Source organism: Dipodomys spectabilis, unplaced genomic scaffold (assembly GCF_019054845.1).
Source record: "Dipodomys spectabilis isolate Male_0828 unplaced genomic scaffold, ASM1905484v1 ptg000030l, whole genome shotgun sequence".
Taxonomy (NCBI): Eukaryota; Metazoa; Chordata; class Mammalia; order Rodentia; family Heteromyidae; genus Dipodomys; species Dipodomys spectabilis.
Genome location: NW_024870707.1, coordinates 8,660,351 through 8,681,216, shown reverse-complemented (window position 1 = coordinate 8,681,216; position 20,866 = coordinate 8,660,351). Strand labels below are relative to the sequence as shown.

Here is a 20,866-nt window from a genome sequence, read left to right as displayed (position 1 = left end):
CCTAGCTACTCAGGAGGCTGAGATCTTAGGATCACAGTTCAAAGCCAGCCCTGGCAGGAAAGTCCATGACTCTTTTATCTACAATTAACCCCCAGAAAAGCAGAAGTGGCACTGTGGCTCAAAGTGGTAAAGTGCTAGCCTTGAGCAAAAACACTCAGGGACAGTGCCCAGGCCCTGAGTTCAAGCCCAATGACCAAAGGTGGGGGGGGCAGGGGAGGAGTCACCTACCAGTGGTTAATGCTATAATCCTAGCTACTCAGGAGGCTGAGATCTGAGGATCACAGCTCAATACAATTCCAACAGGAAAGTCTGTGATATTCTTATCTCCAATCACCAACTGAAAAGCCAAAAATGGAGTTGTGGTTCAAGTGGTAGAATGTTAGCCTTGAGCAAAAAAGAAGCTCAGGGATAGAACCCAGCCTTGAGTTCAAGCCAAGCATCAGCACACAGACATACATCATTTCCTTCCTCCCTTTCCCTATCCTTACCTCCCTATTTGAAAAGTCATAAAATCACCATCACCAGTACAATTTAAACATTTACCAAAAGTCAGCATTGACACTCAGCATTCTACTCTGCTTTACTTTTAATTAAATACTTCTCTCATTAACTTGAGGGAAAATTCAACTCTACCCAGATAAAGCCCTGCTCTGTTCTTTTCACAAAAACATAATAAAGTAGTTAATTTCTGAGTGTTCAATGTTCCTCTTCTGAAGAAGACCAAAAAAGGCAATTTTACACATGCCTTTAGGTTAAGAAACCAGTCAGCTCCTCACGAAGTGCAAAGATCACAGTCATTCCTTGAAACTAACAACTGAAAGTCTCTTCTAGTAACTATTAAAGCCATCTAGCTGCCCAAACTCACAGGACCAGGAAATTCCTTCCCCAGGCGTAGAGTGGTGAGACAGGGCCCAATGAGAAGACAGTGAGTTGGGACAAGTGCAGCACTGCTGGGCTAGTGGAGGGAAACGTGTTCCCCTCTCAATATATCTCATAGCAGCACTACATTCCCCTTGGGGGGAATTCCTGTTCACTCCCAATGGGTTTTGAGGTCCTACTGGAGCATGTTGGAGACCTAGGAAGATTCCAGATGCTTCAGCTACTTTGCTTTTTCATCATTATTCTTATAGCATATCCTCATGTCCTATTAGAGAACTTCACGGCAGCCGTGCCTGAGCACCGCTGCTGGGTGGGCATCCTCGACAATGACACGCTCTCTGACAATGGCACTGGGCTCCTCAGCCAGGAGGACCTCCTGAGAATCTCCATCCCACTCGACTCCAACCTCAGGCCAGAGAAGTGCCGGCGCTTTGTCCATCCCCAATGGCAGCTCCTCCACCTGAACAGCACCTTCTGGAACCTGAGTGAGGCAGAAACAGAGCCCTGTGTGGACGGCTGGGTGTATGACAAAAGCTACTTCCACTCCACTATTGTCACTGAGGTAAGAGGCCCGATTTAAATCTTCTGTGTGTCTGCTCAAAGATTTTTGCAGTAACACAGAGAATAGATTTGCCTTATATATTCAATTCCCAGCGGTATATTATAGTCAGCCATTTTTTCCCCTATTCCTTCAGCAAGTAGCAACTGCTCATCTATACTATCATGATGATGAGTAGCTAGTGCTGAGGTCATGAATAAAATAATCTAAACAGACACCTGTTATTAAATTATCTGATGTAATAAGAAAGTTGTATTTTAAAGAGCAATTGAAATACCATGAAGATAAATATTATACTAGATCAGTTGCTCTCAATACTTATTACAAATTATTGCCCAAAGCAAGTCAGTCACAACCTCTGGGCCATAAATTTAGGCCTCAGCATTTTGATACTTTTTAATTGAATCAATGTGTGTCCAAATGAGACTTATTGTTGTCAGTTGAATAACTGACTGCTAAGAGAAATAAGAGACTATATACTAGTCACCCTAGAAAGCAAACCTTTCCTCCTAGAAAAAAATTTATTATATACTCTCCAGTTTGGTATTATAACTTTCTATGCTATAAATTATGGTAACTAAAGAATGTGTGTGCTGGTGGATTACTCCTGTAGTCCTAGCTACTCAGCAGACTGAGATCTGAGGATCCAGATTCCAAGGCAGGAAAACCTGTGAGACTCTGATCTCCAATTAACCACCAGAAGACTGGAATTGGTGCTGTGTCTCAAAGTAGAGCCCAGGCCCCACACGCCAACAAGATAAATACATATATACATACAAGAAATAAAATTTTTATAAAAGAATGTGTAGAGCCAGGGGCTGGTGGCTATCCTATCTATGCTGGATTCTGAGGATCATGGTTCAAAGCTAGCATGGCAGGAAATTCCCTGAGACTCTAACCTCCAATAAACTACTCAGAAAAAAGCTGACAATGTGTGGCTCAAGTGGTAAAGTGCTAGTCTTGAGGAGAAAAATGCAAACAAAAAACTCAGGAAAACACTCAAGGCCCTGAGTTCACGTTCTAGGATACACACACACACACACAGAAAGAGACAGAGATAGAGACAGACAGACAGACAGACAGAGAAGGTATGTAGAAGCTAATGCATACAATAGATAGAGTTGGTGATCTGAAGGAAGAATATAGAGATGAGGCTGTAAAGGTTACAAGACAGAAACAGCAGGTGAAAGGTGGAAAGGAGCTGAGTATTTGTAGTGTGTGGACTGGTAGAGGAGAGTGGCTGCAGAGGAAACAGGACAGGAAGCGGGATCCACATACCACAGCACATTTTCCGTGGGGGGTCGGGGGAGGCGTTTACTATCTGTTTCCACTGAAGGCTTCAACTCTCCTGACACCGCTCTCTCTTCCTTTCTCTTCCAGTGGGACCTAGTATGTGAGTACCAGTCATCCAAATCTATAGTTCAAGTAGTATTTATGATTGGGTCACTGATGGGAGGTCTGATATTTGGCCATCTTTCGGACAGGTAGGTGTCATTTCACTTTCTCTATGGATGTTGATCAAATGGTAGTCTTTTCTGTAGTTAAGAAATCTCAGCTGAGCTCTAACTTTGCATTTTTCATAAATACGCCAGCACTTGGCAGTGTTTAGAAAACACTTAATAGAAATTTTATTTTAATTTGTATTGTACAAACTTACAGAGAACAGTGCTAAACTGATATATACACAATCAACATACAAAATATAAGTATCTTTTCTATATATCAGCAACAAACAGTCTAAGAAAAATCCAGGAGAACAATTTCATTCACTTGACCAAGGAAGTTATAAAAGCTATAAAAACTAAAAGAAAGACATTGAAAGCCAGGTATGGTGACTCACACTCCTAGCTACTCAAGAGACTAAGATCTGAGGATCAAAGTTGTCAACCAACCTGGGAAGAAAAGTCCATAGATACTTACCTCTGATGAACCAGTAAAAGGCTGGATGTAAAGCTGTGGCTGAAGTGGTAAAGTACCATCCTTGAGCAAAACAGCTAAAGGACAGCATCCAGACTCTGGTTCAAGCCAGGAACCAGGAAGAAAAAGAAAGAAAGAAAGAAGGAAAGGGTATGGAAGGAAAGGAAAGGGAAGCGAAAAAAGAGAAAAGAGAGGCTGGGTGCCAGTGGCTCACACCTGTAGCCTTAGCTACTCAGGAGGCTGAGATCTGAGGATCACAGTTTAAAGCCAGCTGGGGCAGGAAACTCTGGGAGACTCCAACGAACCATGAGAAAACAGAAAGTGGCACTGTGGCTCAAGCAGTACAGTGCTTGCCTTGAGCTGAAGAACTATATTTCATAATACATAATTATATGATTATATAAATATGTAAATGTAATTATCATATATATGTGTGTTATTGTATATGTGTGTGAATATACATATACATATATACACATATACTAATTTTAGATCCAGAATACACATAGGAGAGAAAACTTCATTTCATATGATGATCTCCAGTCCCATCAATCAATTTCACTGAAATGATCTAATTTCATTCTTATTTTTTTTCTTTTTCTTTTTCTTTTTTTTTTTTTTTGGTCATGGAGCTTGAACTCTGGGCCTGAATGATGTCCCTCAGCAATTCAGCTCAAGGCTAGTGCTCTACCACTTGAGCCATTGCGCCATTTCCCATTTTCTGAATGGTTTATTGGAGATAAGAGTCTCACAGACTTTCCTGCCCAGGCTGGCTTTGAATCATGATCCTCAGATCTCAACTTCTTGAATAGGTAGGATTACAGGCATGAGCCACCAGCGCCCGGCAATTTCATTCTTCTTTATGGCTGAGTAATGTTGATCTATTCATGGCCTGGAGTAGAATTGAAGGCTTGACCATTGTGAATAGTGCTGCCAAGAATATGAGAATACAGGGACCTCTATAATAGTCTGACTTATATCTTTTTGAATGAATGTACAAGAGTGGTATCACTAGATTACATGGTAGTTCTAGTTTTAGTTTATTGAGGCAAATCTATACTGGTTTCTCTAGTGGTCCCACTAGTTTACAGTCTAACAATAGTGTATGAAGCAGGCTATTCTTTTCTGTTTTCCAAAAAAACAAAAATCCTAACCAACATTTACTGCTTCTGCTTGTAATCTTGATGATGACCATTCTGCTTGAAGCGAGGTAAATTCCAGTGTTGTTTCAATGAACATTTCTTTCTCACCAGAGATATCTAGCATTTCTTCATGTATTGATTAGCCCTTTGTACTTCTTTTTTTTGGGGGGGGGGGGGGGGAGGGAGAATGGTCAGTCATGGACCTTGAAATTAGGACCTGGTGCTGTCCTTGAGCTCTTCTGCTCAAGGATAGTTTGCTCAAGGTTTGCCATTTTGAACCATAGCTCCACTTCCAGTTTTCTAGGGTTTATTGGAGATAAGAATCTCACACACTTTTTCTGCTCATGCTGGCTTTGAACCATGATTCTGTGGTCTCAGCCTCCTGAGTAGCTAGGGTTACAAGCATGAGCTACCAGTATCCAGCTCATTTGTACTTCTTTTCAGAAGATTCTATTCTGTTCATTTGCCCATTTACTAATGGGGTTGTTGATTCTTGGAATTTGGGGGTTTTTTGAGGTTCCTATATATTCTGGTAATTAATCCATTGTCAGATATATACATGGCAAAGGTATTCTCTCATTCTATAGGCTGTCTCTCCAGAGTAGCAGTGACTCTGCTTTTTACTAGATAGTAAATATTTAGTCTGATGCAATTATATCTGTCTCCTTTTTCTCCTCTTTTTTCTTTTTGAGCTACTGTCGTTCTACACAGAAAATTAGTGTCTATGTCAGTAAGTTTTAGTATTTTTCTCTATTCTCTCTTCTGTAGTATTTTCAAACTTTCAGTTTTGTTGCCAGTCCTGGGGCTTGAACTCAGGGCATGGGCACTGTCTCAGAGCTTCTTTTTTTGCTTAAGGCTAGCACTCTACCACTTGAGCCACAAAGCCACTTGCAGCTTTTTCTGTTGATGTAGAACTGAGGAATTGAACCTAGGGCTTCATGCATGTTAGGCAAGCACTCTACCACTAAGCCACATTCCCAGTCTCAAACTTTCAGGTTTTATATTAAGATCCATGCTCCATCTTGAATTGATAATAATACAAGGAAAGGCCTAAGAGCCTAGTCTCATTCTTCTGCATATGGATTCAAGTTTTCCTAGCACCATTTGTTAAAGAGACCATCTTTTATGCAACTAACCTTATGGGCACCTTTGTAAAAAAATTAAAATCAGATAGGTGTAGGTGTGTGGATTCATTTTATCATCTAAACTGCTCTATTTGTCTTTGGTTTTGTGCCAGTACCTTGTTGATATATATATCACATACACACATATATCACACACATATACAGTAGTAATTTGCAGTACAACTCTGCGATGGTTCCAGCAGTGCTGTTTGTGTTCAAAATTGCTTTGATGATTTAGTGCCTTTTGTGTTTCTGTACAAATTTTGTAATATTTGTCATGACAAATTAGACTGCTAAAGTAACATGTTACAGAGTAGGTGTTCAAAACTAAAATTTATAATTCTGTTAATTTTACTCAGAAATTACCATCCCTTCATAGAATTTTGTCCAGTTGTCTTCATAACTGGCCTCTTTCTTACCATATTGATACCAACATTTCTATTTTCTTTTTTATCTTCCTTTTTATCTTTCCTTTTTTATCTTCCTCTTCTTTGAGCCTCATTCTTGACCTCTCCCTATTCTCTTTTATGAACTTTCCATTCACTTCTGCAGTGAGAGGAGATTTCTGAGTTGTCTAGTGTTCAAGATGAAACATATTTTCCAAGGCAAAGAAGCCAGACACACCTAGAGAGGCTGTTTGCAATCTGTCTGAAATTTTGATGGACTGACTTCCCATTCTGTTTGCCAAATCAGTTCAGCCTCCACCTTGACAGTGCACACACTAATAAAGATAGCAGAACTCTCTCAATCTCATTCCTCAGGAAGTTAAGCACAACACACAAACCTATTATCCCACATATGCATGTCTCCTAGTGAACACTTCTGACAGTGTCTCCTATGTTATCTCTTTTTTTATATGGCTTGACATGGCGTAAAAATCCTTCTGGTGATTTAGGCATCCTTACTGAGAGATCCTGGCATCACACTCATTGGCTAATTCCTAGGCTTCAGTAACTCCAGCCGTTGGCTAATATAGTAACTCCACCAGATCTCAAATATAATGTTGAGATAATATTTAATTTTGATTAATATTTGTAGAATAAAAATTTTAACATCAATAATATTTAATATTTATAGAAGGATTCAATATCTTAAATTTCAAGATATGCTAGCTTTTGTTGTTTTTAGTGACATTATTTTTATTCTTGACTAACCTCATATGGTCCAATATTTCTTAGGTTTGGGCGGAAAACCATCTTCCAGTGGTGTTTACTCCAAATGGCCATCTGTGACATCTGTGTGGTCTTTGCTCCCACCTTCTTTGTTTACTGTTCCCTTCGATTCTTAGCTGGGTTATTTACCTGGACTATCTTCTCAAACTCATTCACTCTCAGTAAGTCAAGCATTTGATCCTTTAATTTCCTTCATGATCTTGAACACATCCTTTGGAAATAATAATTACAACTTTGTAACTATAATTACAACTGTGTTTTCTTCCAGTTACAGAGTGGACAAGACCTCAATCCCAAGCTATGGTAGCAATTTTTACTTCGTACAGTACTGGGCAGATGCTCCTGGGAGGACTGGCTTTTTTCTTTCGCAGCTGGATCACACTGCAGCTGATATTATCCATACCTCTGTTGGTCTGCTGTGTATTCACGAGGTACGGACAAACTACGTGGCCTTTAACTCTAATGAAAGGGAAAATGAGGTGTAGGAGGAGGTTCTGACACTTGGGATCTGTGTAATCCCTGGGTGATCCTAAGCCTCGCTCACCCTTATTTGCCATTGTGGTACTGAGATACAAAGGAGAATGGAACGTATTCTGCCAGGAGGCTGCAGCTGTGGAGTTAGCACTTTTCTATCTTAGCCACAGAATAATTAATCTTTTTTTTTTCCTTTTTAAGCATATGTTCCTTGATATAAAAGAAGTCTCCCTGTGCTATTTCCACACATATAAATAATGTACTTTAAATATATTCACACCTCCTATTTGCCATCTTCACCCCCTTGTTTAAAAATGAGTTTAATGGATCCAGGCGTCGGTGGCTCACCTCTCTAATCCTAGCTACTCAGGAGGCTGACATCTGAGGATCGTGGTTCAAAGCCAGCCCAGGCAGGAAAGGCCATGAGACTTTTATCTCCAGTAAACCACCAGAAAACCAGAAGTGGTGCTGTAGCTCAAGTGGTAGAGCGCTAGCTTTGAGCTGAAGAGCTGAGGGACAGTGCCCAGGCCCAGAGTTCAAGCCCCATGACTGACAAAAATATATATTTTTTTTAATTGGTTTAACAGACATAACTGTGCTGTTTTCATACAGACTGAACTAATAGTCTCATATATATACACACACACACATATGCCCATCAACTAGTGACTTTCCTCTCCCTTTGTTCCTGTTGCTCCCCTGCAATCAGGGCCCCTTACATTCATAACGTATATGTGCTACAGTATATATATTTAGGTCTACATTTGCATATAGAAGTAAGCACATGATATATGTCTTTCTGAGTCTGGCTTTTTTCACTTAACGTGAAGATTTCCAGTTCCATCATAAACAATGTAATTTTGATTTTTTATACCTAAATAATAACCCACTCAGTGGGTTTATTTCTAGGGCTTATATTCTATTCCATTGGAATACGTATCTTTTTTCTTCCAGTACAATTTGTTACTATGGCTCTATAACACAATTTGAAACCAAATACTGTGATACCTCCAGCATTGCTTTTTTTTTTGTCCAGGATTGCTTTGACTAGGCAGTCTTTTGCATTTCTATTTATTCAAGGTACGTTTCTAGAATTTTGTTGGGAATTGCACTGAATCAAGTTTCAGTAGTACAGGAACATGGGAGGTCTTTCCATCTTTTGTTGCCTTCTTCAATCTTTTCTTTAATGTTATATAGTTTTAAGTGTTGAACAAAAGTGGTAAAGTGGGCATGCTCTACTACTTGAGCCAACACCTTTACTTCTGGCTTTTTGGTCATTGATTGGATTAAATAAAGTGAGCATACTCTACCACTTGAGCCCACACAATTACTTCTGGTTTTCAGATCATTGATTGGAGCAAAATTCTCATGGACTTTCCTGCCCAGGCTGGCTTCAGACTTGGATCCTGACATCTCAGCCTTCTTAGTAACTTTGATTACAGGTGTAAGGCAACAGCATCCAGCTTTTAGAAATTCATTAAATAGTATGTAAAAATCACTGAATTAAGCCCTCTACAAAGATTAATTTATGACATATGGATCATATAAGAATATTAACCACTGGGATGTCAATGGATATTTGTACTATTTTTTCAATACTCCTGTTATCTATCATTACTTTTAATGAAGATCATTAATGGCCATATACATCCCTCCCATGTAAGTCCAGTGGGGAAGGCAGATTTAATCAGAAATTATCTATATTAAATGGAAAGGAAAAGATTTCAGATTAAAGTTATTTATAAAATAAGCAGTTAGATGTTTACTGTAGCTGTGTTGTCTTCTTTTTCAGGATGCTGGTAGAGTCTGCTCGGTGGCTGGTTTTTAGCAATCAGCTAGAAAAGGGCTTAGAGGAACTTAGAAGAGTTGCACATATAAATGGAAAGAAGAATGCTGGGGAGACCCTGAGCATTGAGGTGATCTGAGAAGGGGGCTGATTACTGGGAATGGATGATTTGACCTCACAGTCCTATTATTCTGATCCTTAAGGCATGCCCAAATTAGAATTTTCTTTTTTTTTTTTTTTTGGGGGGGGGGGCGGGGTCCGGTCGTGGGGCCTGAACTCTGGGCCTGGGCACTGTCCCTCAGCTCTTCAGCTCAAGGCTAGCGCTCTACCACTTGAGCCACAGTGCCACTTCCAGCTTTTTCCTTTTTGTTTATGTGGTCCTGAGGAACTGAACCCAGGGACACAGGCATGCAAAGCAAGTGCTCTACCACTGAGCCACCTTCCCAGCACAAATTAGAATTTTCTAAGTAAGAAGTTTTTGGTTTTGGTTTTCTCAGTCATGGGTCCTGAAATCAGGGCCTGGGTGCTGGTCCTGATCATTTTTCCTTAAGGCTAGCCCTCTGCCATTTTGAGCCACAGTACTACTTCCAGTTTTCTGTTGATTGGTTAGAGATAAGAGTCTCCTGGACTTTCCTGCTAAGGCTGGCATTGAACTTGGGATCTTCTGTTCTCAGCCTCCTGAGCACCCTGCTTCATATCACTGTCTTGGTTCCCCCACAGTCATATTATTGTGTGGACAAAGAGGAACCAAATAAAAAAAGTGTGTATCTTTCATCAGAGATTTAGACATAAGTGCACATAATTGTTTGAATAAAAGTGCAATTACACTCACACTACAAACAGAGGGGAAAGTAATCAAGTAATATCATTATTTCATTAAATTATGGTTTCCTTTAGGGAAAACTTATTAAATATCATTTTAACACCCATGCATTTCATTCAGAAATTAAATACTTAGGCAACAACTATGAACCATTGCTCTAAAACACACTGTGGCTTTGGCCACAGTAATTATATAAAAGTCCTTCTTTCTCTGGCATTTACATTGTCACCATTAGACAGTAATAAGATTCTCTCTGTGTTTTTAGAAAAGCTCCAGAGAAGTCTTCTTGATTGTCTTTTCTTGCTGTTGATGATGATTTTTTTTTTGTTTCCCCCCTAGTTTCTAGCAGCCAGGTCCTGATATGGCACACTCATGGATATATTTTACTCACACATTTAAAAATCTTTGTAGCTGGGCCCTACTGACTCACACTTGTAATCCTAGCTACTCAGGAGGCTGAGATCTGAGCATCATGCTCAAAGCTAGCCTAGGAAAGAAAGTTCATAAGACCCCTATCTCCCATTAACCACCAAAAAGCTGAAAGTGGTGCTGTGGCTCAAGTGGTAGAGTGCCAGGTTTGAGCATAAAAGCTCAAGGACAGTGCGTAGTCCCTTAGTTCAAGCCCCAGGGCCAGCATAAACAAACAAATACATGTAAATAAATAAACATCTTTGTACACTTACAATGTGCCATATTAATAAGGGAATTAATTCATAGCATCTGCCTGGGAGAAACTTATGTTTTACAATAGGGCACAAAAATTAAGAGACAATCTAATACAGAATAGGTGCTAATCCAGTTTATGTGCCAGGCATTCATGAGAAAACCCAGAAGTGTTCAGCCAGCATTAGTGGTCTAGAAAGGACTAAAGTGATAAGAGCTGGAGGAGGCCTTTGAGACATCACCAAATTGGTTGGTAGTGGCACTTCAGACAAATGTGCCCACAGGCTGCTCTGAAAGAGAGCAAATGCCACACAGAGGAAAATGCTAACCAAGGAAGACACAAAGGTTATATTTTTTTCAATCCAAGTATGCTATGTTAAATAAGCTGATACAAGTTCAGTGGCTCCAAAAGTCTTCTTTCATTACAGCATGTGCTCAAAGTCCAGAATCTATTTTTTGCCTCTCACATGCTAGGAAAATGCTCTCCACCTCAAGCTTCCAGAATCTTAACACATTAATGAGGTATAAATGTGTTCTCTGACTATAGAATCTTTGTATACAAAAATCTATGAAACTAAGGGAAAAAAAGTCAACCTGTCCCAAACTCATCCAATATGTAATGATTATATAAGCACTGAAGAAATACTGCATTGTTTTTGTTGAAAAAGGATGCATAAGATACAAAGGAATCCAGAGCAATTCTGAATCCAACGAGGCAAATGTTAGAAATTCCTATTATAGTTTCAAAGTCTTGGAAAATTCTAGCAGCCTGGCCCTCAGCAACAATCTTTTGCCTCTTAGATATGAGCTCTGAATTCTTCACATCTTTCATGAATGATAGAGCATATTTCAGCTAAACAGTATTCCTAAATAGTGTCCCAAAGAACATTTTAGGAACACATCCTCATTTTGTACTTTCTGTCATCACTACACAATCTAAAATATTTACTCACTGGAACTGATAGAAAAGTCTGTCATATCCAGCATTAACTCTCCACAAGTTTAATATAAGAAGTAAATAAATGCCCAGGCACTGGTGGTTCACTGCTGTAATCCTAGCTACTCAGGAGGCTGAGATCTGAAGATCATGGTTCAAAGCCAGCCTGGGGGGCGGGGGGCGGTGAGAGGAGAGTCCATGAGACTCTCACGTCTAATAAACTACTCTCAGAAAAAGCAGGAAGTGATGTTGTGGCTCAAGTGGTAGAGTGCTAGCCTTGAGCACAAAGAGGCTCAGGGACAGGCCCTGAATTCAAGACCAGTATAAATACGCACGCACGCACGCGCGCACGCACGCGCGCACGCACGCACACATACCCCTACCTTAATCTCAAGGCTCTTGTCCTTGCCCCAATATTTAAACAGGCTTTGTTCCTATCTAATTCCCCTGAGTCTCTCCTCCTTCCTGTCCAGGGCCACTACTAGGTAGTTTTCCTTGAGGATAGGAAACACCTTTTGTTTCATCTTGTAGTATTTAGCAATATAATTGGCATATGATTGACATCTCATGCATGTTTATGACTTTTGTTGTCCAAGTTTGTGAAATCCAGCCTGCAGGAAGAGTTTCAGGAAGCCAAGACAAAAATATCCGTTTTTCAGTTGTTCCATGCACCCAGGCTGTGTATGAGAAGCTGCTGCCTGTGTTGTATCAGGTATGTTCCTTTTGTCTCTTTTTTATAAAATTAATTTATTTTATCATTTTAAATGTGTTTCTATTCTTTTAACTTCAGAATGGCACATTCCATACCCTTCTACGGCCTGATACTCAACCTGCAGCACCTGGGGAGCAATATCTTTCTGTTCCAGATTCTCTTCGGCCTTGTCACACTCATCAGCAGATTCGTTGCCTTCTTGGTATTGAATTATCTGGGCCGAAAACAAAGTCAGATACTCTTCATGTTCCTGACAGGACTTTCGATTCTGGTCAGCATCTTTTTATCCTCAGGTGAGAAAAGAGTTTAGGGAAAAGAAAGTAATGCCTTCTATCTTCCAGAAATTTCCTTGGTTAACTCATCTGGGCAAAAAGAATGGCAACACCATGAAAAGCCCAAGGATCCCATGAAGTTAATGTGAAGGCTTAGAAGCTGTCCCTACAGTTGTTGGCAAGACTTAGGCTCTTACTAAACCAATATTCTTAAGAGTACTATAAATCCAAGGCTGTCCTCTCATCAAATCTAAGATAAATCTGAGCATTAGTGCCAATGATACATAACAATTTCTTTAGAACTAACTGCATGCACTGGGTTATCAGACTTTTAATAAAAGTCATAGAGGAGAAAGATCTTGCTATTGTATCCCCAGGAAGACACACAATCCTTTCCATAATTTTTTTTCCAATATTTCAAATCTTTCTAATGTGGTCATTTTCTCATCTGTTACATTTTACATGCAACAGTTTTTAGAGGCTCATTGATTTAGATACATTTTTTTTCTTTTTTTTCTGGTCATTCATGGAGCTTTTTTTTGTTTGTTTGTTTGTTTGTTTTTAGGGTCCGGTCGTGGGGCCTGACCTCTGGGCCTGGGCGCTGTCCCTCAGCTCTTCAGCTCAAGGCTAGTGCTCTACCATTGAGCCACAGCGCCACTTCCGGCTTTTTTTCTTTTTGCTTATGTGGTGCCGAGGGATCGAACCCAGGGCCTCAGGCATGCAAGGCAAGCACTCTACCACTGAGCCACCTTCCCAGCCCTCATGGAGCTTTTACTAAACACTATCTCTGAGCTAGGGACTGTCCCAGATCAAGGCTACTACTCTACCACTTCCAGTTGTCTGGTGGTTAATTGGAGATAAGTGTCTCAGAGCCAGGCACTAGTGGCTCACTCCTGAAATCCGAGTTACTCAGGAGGCTGAGATCTCAGGATCACGGTTCAAAGCCAGCCCCAGCAGGAAAGTCCGTGAGAATCTTATCTCAATATACCACCAGAAAACCAGAAGTGGTACTGTGGCTCAAGTGGTAGAGCACTGGTCTTGAGCTGAAGAGCTGAGTGAAAGCGCCCAGGCCCCTCAAGACCCACAACCAACAAAAAAAGCCTTATGAATTTTCACAGGCTGGCTTTGAATTGTGATCCTCAGCTCTCAACCTCCTGAGCAGCTAGGATTATGGCTTAGCCACTAGCACTGAGCTACAAGGATTAAATTTAGAAAACAAAAACAAAAACAAACCAAAAAACTTTGCCTTCAGGCAGAGAGAAAGAACACAATAGGGAAAAGGCAAAAGTCTAACCTAAATATATTTTTTAGTAAATTTTATTATAAAGGTGATGTACAGGGGCTGGAAAGGTGGCTCAGTGGTAGAGTGCTTGCCTTGCATGCATGAGGCCCTGGGTTTGATTCCTCAGTACTACATAAGCAGAAAAAGCCAGAAATTGTGCTGAGGCTCAAGTGGTACAACGCTAGCCTTGAGCTAAAGACCTGAGGGACAGCACTCTGGCCCAGACTTCAGGCCTTATGACTGACAAAAAAGAAAAAAAAAGTGATGCACAAAGGGGTTACAGTTGCATAAGTCAGGTAGAGAGGACATTTCTCTTTGTCATCCCTTCCCTCACTCTATTCCAGTTTTTGTTTTATAATCTATATCTAACTAGGAAATATATGAAGAAGCCACTCTAGTAGATTTTAGTAAATTAGTTGACGGGCTTTAGTGATGATTGTGGGAATTTCAGTGGTCCCCTCCTTCACCATGTTCCCAGGGCAGGAATGTATTTGAAGGCTGCTAGACTTGTAGACCCCCTTCTATATCCTGCTGCCAGTCTGCTGTCTTCTGGAAGTACATTATTTTCAAATCATATTTTAGATTTTTTTAAGTAGGTTTCAAAATACCTTTTTCCGGGGCTGGGAAGGTGGCTCAGTGGTAGCGTGCTTGACTTGCATGCATGAGGCCCTGGGTTCAATTCCTCAGCACCACATAAGCAGAAAAAGCCGGAAGTGGGGCAGACACTCAAGTGGTAGAGCGCTAGCCTTCAGCTGAAGAGCTGAGGGACAGCACCCAGGCCCAGAGTTCAGGCCCCACGACTGACCAAAAAAAAAAAAAAAAAAAAAACACAAAACCAAAATACCTTTTTCCGTTTTCTCTGTCAGTGGTTCCCAACATATTACTGACTTTCACATAGGAGTCCTAATGTTAAGATTTTTTTAATCCTGTCTTGTTATCTAGATCCTGCATTTCTTCATAAAGTTCACTCCCAAATGAATCCAGTTCTCTTGTCGGTATGTCTGGTAGAATACCTGCCCTGTGTCAAGAATTTATTCCCCTGTTCTTAGTTCTACATGTCTGAGGCAGGAGTCATTAACTCCTCAGATTTTATCCATGAACTCCTTCAAGATCCTGCAGAAGGTGCCCTGAAAGTATTAGGTACAACAATCAAAATGAGCATTTCCTGACTTTCTCTACAACTGCCATGACTAATAAAACTCAAATGGGCAGGGAGAAATGAAGCAAATGCTTTCCATTCTAGTGCTTAAGCCCAAACATTCTAGAGTCTGCTTTCAGGAGCTCATCCATTCCAGTTTCTGTGAGGCCCTTGTAGTTTACCACATGTTTCTTGCCTGCAAATCCCTCCAATAGAAGCTTGTCATGATTGTTTGGGGTAGACAGATTTCTCTAGTCAGGCGTTCCTGCCTCTGATGTGTCTTCCTCTCCACAGAAACACAGCAGACCCTGCGCATGATTTTAACAACTTTGGGATTTGGTGCTATTTCTGCTGGCCTCACAGCCCTAACAATTCACAATTTTGAGCTCATCCCTACTGTACTGAGGTACTGTCTCAAGTGTAAGACATCCTGACCTACATAACATTTATAAAATACAAAACAAAATCTGTTCTGTGTCCAGAGAGGACTTTCTGAACTAATGACATTTATTGTGGGGATAAAACTAAAATTTCTTAACTGTCAAAAAAAGTCAACAAAATATTTAAATGAGATTTTTAGAAGGAACGTATCTCTACAAATAAAGACTATATATGTTAAACTTATAGCCAATATTTTACTAAGGAGAAACGAATTAAGAGCCATTTTCTATAAAGCCAAGGATCAGATAAGGTTGTCCAATTTTATTCAATGTAGTGCTTGACTTTCTAGCCAGAATAAGGGAAATAAATAAAATGAATATAAATAGGAAATGAAGAAGTCAAATTATCCCTATTACAGATGGTATAATCCTGTACTAAAAAGAACCCTAAAAATTCCATCAACATGTTTTTATCTGATCAACAAATCTGTGAGTTTAACAGCAAACAAAATCAACATATAAAAGTCAGTATTGCCAGGTATTCATAGCTCATGCCTGTCATCCTAGCTATGTGGGCAGGTGAGATCTGAAGATTTCAGTTCAAAGCCAACCCTGGGTAAGAAAGCCTGTAAGGCTCTTATCTACAATCAATCACTTAAAAAACTGGAAGTGAAACTGTGGCTCAAAGTGTTAGAGCACGCTGGGCATCAGTGGCTCAAGCCTGTAATCCTAGCTGCTCAGGAGGCTGAGATCTGAGGATCGAAGTTCAAAGCCAACCATTCAGAAAAACGGAAGTGGTGCTGTGGCTCAAGTGGTAGAGCACTAGCCTTGAGCTGAAGTGCTGAGGGACAGTTCCCAGGCCCAGAGTTCAAGCCCCACAACCAAAAAAAAAAAAAAAAAAGTGTTAGAGCACTAATCTTGAGTAATAGAGGCCTTGAGCTCAAGCCCCACAACCAACCCCCACACACAAAAAAAAAAGGAAAAGAAAGAAATCAGTTGTTTTTCTATTTACCAATAACAATGAGGGTAAGAAAGAATGAAGTTGCCTCAAAAATTAAATAAGTGGGAGGAAACCCAACTCAGTAGAGTTAAGTCCTCTACAATAAAAACGATACATTTTAAGAAAGAAACAAAGATAGGAAAAAAATAAAGCTCTCCCATACCCATGTATCAGTAGAGTTAATAATGTGAATAGTGTACTACTTAAAGGAATCTAGTTTCGATACAAGCTGTCCCAAAATTCCAATGTCATTTTATAGAAACAGAAAAAAAATCAATCATAAAGTTCATGAGGTTACACAAGATCTTAACTAGCCAAAGCAATCCTGAGCTAACAGAGATGTCATACTTCCCAACATCAAAAATTACACTATAGAGACATAGTAACAAAAACCACAAAGTACTAACAAAAACCACAAAGTAGGAAAAAAAAAACAGACACCAAGGTTTATAGAACAGAAGACATGGGGGGGGGGGGGGGGCACAGTTTATAGCCATCTGATTTTTTAACAAAGGGGACCAAAACTTAAGAAGTGGATAGCCTCTTTAACAAATAGTTGGAAAAACACAATATATAAATATATATAATACAAAGTACATTACTATCTCTCACTTCCTACAAAAATCAATTCAATTCAAAATGGATCAAGATCTTCATGTATGGCCTGAAACTGTGAAACTCATTGAGGAAAGCATGGGCAAAGGACCAAAGATGTGCTCCTAAGTGATAGCTTTCTGAATAAGACTGGAATTGCTCAGCATCAACAAAAGAGAACAAAAAAACTTCTGAACTGTGAAAGAAATGATTACCAGGTCACCAGAGAGACAACAGAATGGAAGAAAGTATTTCAAACTGTTAATCAGATAAAGATTAATATCAGTGCATACAAAGATCTCAAAGAATTAAACAGCTAAAGAACAAAAAATCCACTAATAACTCACTAATAATTAATGAGTAAACCTAGGAAGTGTAAAATGAGAAGGAGATGGGGGTGATTATGGCTAAAATACTTTGTGTATGTATGGAAACAAAATAGTGAAACGTGTTAAAATTGTTTCAAAAAGGAGGGAGGGAAGATAAGAAAGAACAAAACAGGGTAAATGAGATTAAGGTAGATTGTGTATATATAACATATGTAAGAAATACCACAATACAAATTCCTTTTTAAAATAAATACAAATAAAAAAGGAAAGAGTATGACTTCATTAAAGGACATGGCACATTGCTAGACATAAAAATTAACTGAAAGCTGACTGTCAGTGCTCATGCCTGTAATGCTAGCTGCTTAGGAGGCTGAAATCTGAGGATCAGAGTTTGAAACCAGCCCAGGAAAGTCCATGAAAGTCTAATCTCCATTTAATCACCAAAAAGCCACAACTGGAGCTGTGGCTCAAGTGGTAGATAGAGGACTAGCCTTCAGAGAAAAAGCTCAGTGACAGTGCCCAGACCCTGAGTTCAAGTCCTAGGACTGGAACAAAAAAAAATTTTAATAACTGTTGGTTGTAAGTTTAACATATATCCTCTATTATGTTGAGATATGCTCTTCTAAAAATTTCATTTGACATCTTAGGTATCTCTATTTTAAGAATGATGAAACTAAGGGTTATGAATCAGTAGCAGTAAGTGTGACAATTGACAGCTTGCTGTCAAAGCCTATGTGTTTAATAACTCTATTGTGTTGCTTCCAAAATGAAATGAAGACAATAAATAAAACTTTACATGATCCAGGTATGATATCAGATACCTGAAATCCTAGCACTTGGGAGACCAAGTCAGGACAGTCTCCAACTTGTCTACGGAGGAGGGGGGGAGGGAAGGGGAAGAGGAAGAGGAGAAGGGGGAGGAGAGGAGGGGGAGGGGGGAGGGGGAGGGGGGAGGAGGAGGAGGACAATGTATATATACAATTTTTAAAATATTTTCTTTATTATTTTGTTTGCAACATAAGGTCAACAATTGGAGGAGTCCGTGAACTTTTCGGCAGAGTAGGGGCAGTGATGGCGCCTCTCTTTATGACCTTAGCAGTGTATTCTCCCCACCTGCCCTGGATTCTCTATGGAGCCTTCCCCATCCTTTCTGTCCTTGCAGTCCTCTGCCTTCCAGAAACCAGAAACCGGCCTCTCCCTAACACTATCCAGGATGTGGAAAATGAGTAAGTAAACACTCCAGTGGGCACCTGCCTAGGGAGGGACTGTGTCCTGTATCTGTGATGGAAACAAAATTACCATTTCAAGCTCTCTCCCCACCTAGGCTCAGACCAGGGCTGCTCTGTTCCTATACAAGTCCCTTATTCAATGGCAACCTCATCCCTAGCCACACAATTGTATTATTATTATTATTATTATTCTCCTTAAGTAGTTCTACAAAGGAGTTGCCATTTAACAAGGTAGTTTATGATATGATGAATCTTCACCAATGTCACTCCTTTCAGCATTCTCACCCATCCCTTCCTTACCCACCCCTTCCCTCACTCTTCTTAATTTTGCAGGATATCATTGCATTCTTGAGTTTACACACTGCTCTGAGGCCTCTAGACCACGCAGGCTGCCATTGTTTTTTGTTTTATTTATGAACACTGGTTCACTGTACAATGATGCATCATCATCAGAGTCACCCTCCTTCACTCTCCCCACCCCTTTTCCTCTTCCCAAATCATTCTCATCAAGTTAACCTAGGCTTTTATACCTAGGTTTTATACCAGTAAGTTTAGTGGTAGAAAGGTCAAACTTAGTCAAACTTATAAATGTCATATAGTCTGTGTCTTTATAAGAAACACACATTTACCAGGTGGTGGTAGCTCATGCCTGTAATCCTAGCAACTCAGGAGGCTGACATCTGAGCATCTCAGTTCAAAGTCAGAAAAGTCCCCATGGGACTCTTATCTCCAATTAACCACTCAAAAACTGGAAGTGAAGCTGTGGCACAAAGTGGTAGATGCTAGCCTTGAGCAAAAGAACTTAGGAAGGCCCTGAGTTCAAGCCCCACAACCAATACAGATTGGGGGGGGGGGGGAAGGAAGGAAGGGAGGGAGGGAGGGAGGGAGGGAGGGAGGGAGGGAGGGAGGGAGGAAGGAAGGTTCTTTCTATTTTCCCATAAATAAGCTGAGACTTAAATGTCTTTTCTCATATTCCTGGTTTTATTACCTATCAGCCCAATGAGTACTCAATATATTATGGGGAAAGGTGTGAGTTTATCACATAGATACAATCCTGGTTATTTCTTAAGGCAAAGAAGAATTGTGGGACTAAAACCAGTCAAATAAACAAACCCTCCTCCTTGTAAAGATGAACATGTTCCTAAATAATTGGATCCTATTAAGATTTAACCAAAGTTTCTGCCACAGGCAATGGAAATTTTGAGGACAAAGAATTTAAGAAATATAAAACCAACATATAAGTGTGTGCTATGGCTCACACCTGTAATCCTAGTCACTTACGCAGCTGAAATCTGAGGAGCATCATGATTGGAAGTCATCTTGGGCAGGAAAATTTATGAAACTATTCTCTCCATTTAACCACTACAAATCAGAAATGGACATGTGGCTCAAGTGGTATAGATTTGAGCACAGATCAGGGACAGTGCTCAGGCCCTGAGTTCAAGACCTAAGACTGGCTGGGAAGTTGGCTCAGTGGTAGAGCGCTTGCCTTGCATGCCTGAGGCCCTGGGTTCGATTCCTCAGCACCACATAAGCAAAAAGAAAAAAAGCCGGAAGTGGTGCTGTGGCTCAAGTGGTAGAGTGCTAGCCTTGAGCTGAAGAGCTGAGGGACAGCACCCAGGCCCAGAGTTCAGGCCCCACGACCGGACCCAAAAACAAAACAAAACAAAAAGACTCAAGACTGGTAGGCATGTGCGCGCGCGCGCGCACACACACACACACAAATTTTAAATGAGAAAATTGGATCCTTAAATTTTCTCCCTTTGATTTTTTTCTAAACACTAATGTCTAAAATGACAATAGTACAAGAAGAAACAGTCAGAACCATCTCTCTCAGCATGCCCAGGTGTCAAGGCCAGTGTCAAGGCGTCAAGTCTTGGGTGGCAAAGGCGGCAGGCAGAACGTCTGCTTGTCCTCAGGCAGGACTTGTGTGCTTAATCTACATCTTTGTCTTTTGATTTTGTTTTTGTTTGGGTTTTTTCCTCCACAGCACAAGCGTTTCAGGAAAAGTAAAGAAGGAAGATACTTCCGTGAAAATAACACAATTTTAAGGATTTTCCAAGAGTTGACCCAAAGAAGACCAAAATAAAGGGGGGGGGGGGGGAGAATCAAAATGGTTTCATTCTACGTACAGAACTGGCCATGTGGGCTGGGAAGGTGGCTCAGTGGTAGAGCACTTGCCTTGCAAACACGAGGCCCTGGGTTCAATTCCTCAGCACCACATAAGCAAAAAGAAAAAAGCCAGAAGTGGCGCTGGGACTCAAGTGGTAGAGTGTTAGCCTTGAGCTGAAGAGCTGAAGGACAGGGCCCAGGCCCAGAGTTCAAGCCCCACGACTGGACCCAAAAAAAAAAAAAAAAGAACTAGCCATGTACATAGTGGAGAAATAAATGCCACCTATACTCATGGAACAAAATATACCAATTTTCCTGGAATAATTTATGTTTAATTCCCTA

At 40.4% G+C, this 20,866-nt stretch overlaps 1 protein-coding gene across 2 annotated transcripts; it reads left to right on the top strand.

Moving 5' to 3' along the window:
• The first annotated feature begins 868 nt into the window (after nucleotides 1-868).
• On the top strand, nucleotides 869-20,627 carry LOC122105067 (steroid transmembrane transporter SLC22A24-like). 2 transcript variants are annotated; one of them, XM_042676169.1, is made up of 10 exons: nucleotides 869-1,441; nucleotides 2,819-2,922; nucleotides 6,800-6,954; nucleotides 7,062-7,224; nucleotides 9,060-9,183; nucleotides 12,073-12,188; nucleotides 12,267-12,481; nucleotides 15,175-15,286; nucleotides 18,206-18,425; nucleotides 20,417-20,627. In XM_042676169.1, the coding sequence occupies exons 1-9, from the start codon at nucleotides 1,040-1,042 to the stop codon at nucleotides 18,411-18,413; spliced, it is 1,599 nt and encodes a 532-aa protein (XP_042532103.1). In that variant the 5' UTR covers nucleotides 869-1,039; the 3' UTR covers nucleotides 18,414-18,425; nucleotides 20,417-20,627. The 2 variants fall into 2 exon arrangements, with proteins under 2 accessions (XP_042532103.1, XP_042532102.1); XM_042676168.1 differs by having other exon boundaries at nucleotides 870-1,441; nucleotides 18,206-18,409; nucleotides 20,403-20,627.
• Nucleotides 20,628-20,866: the final 239 nt, after the last annotated feature.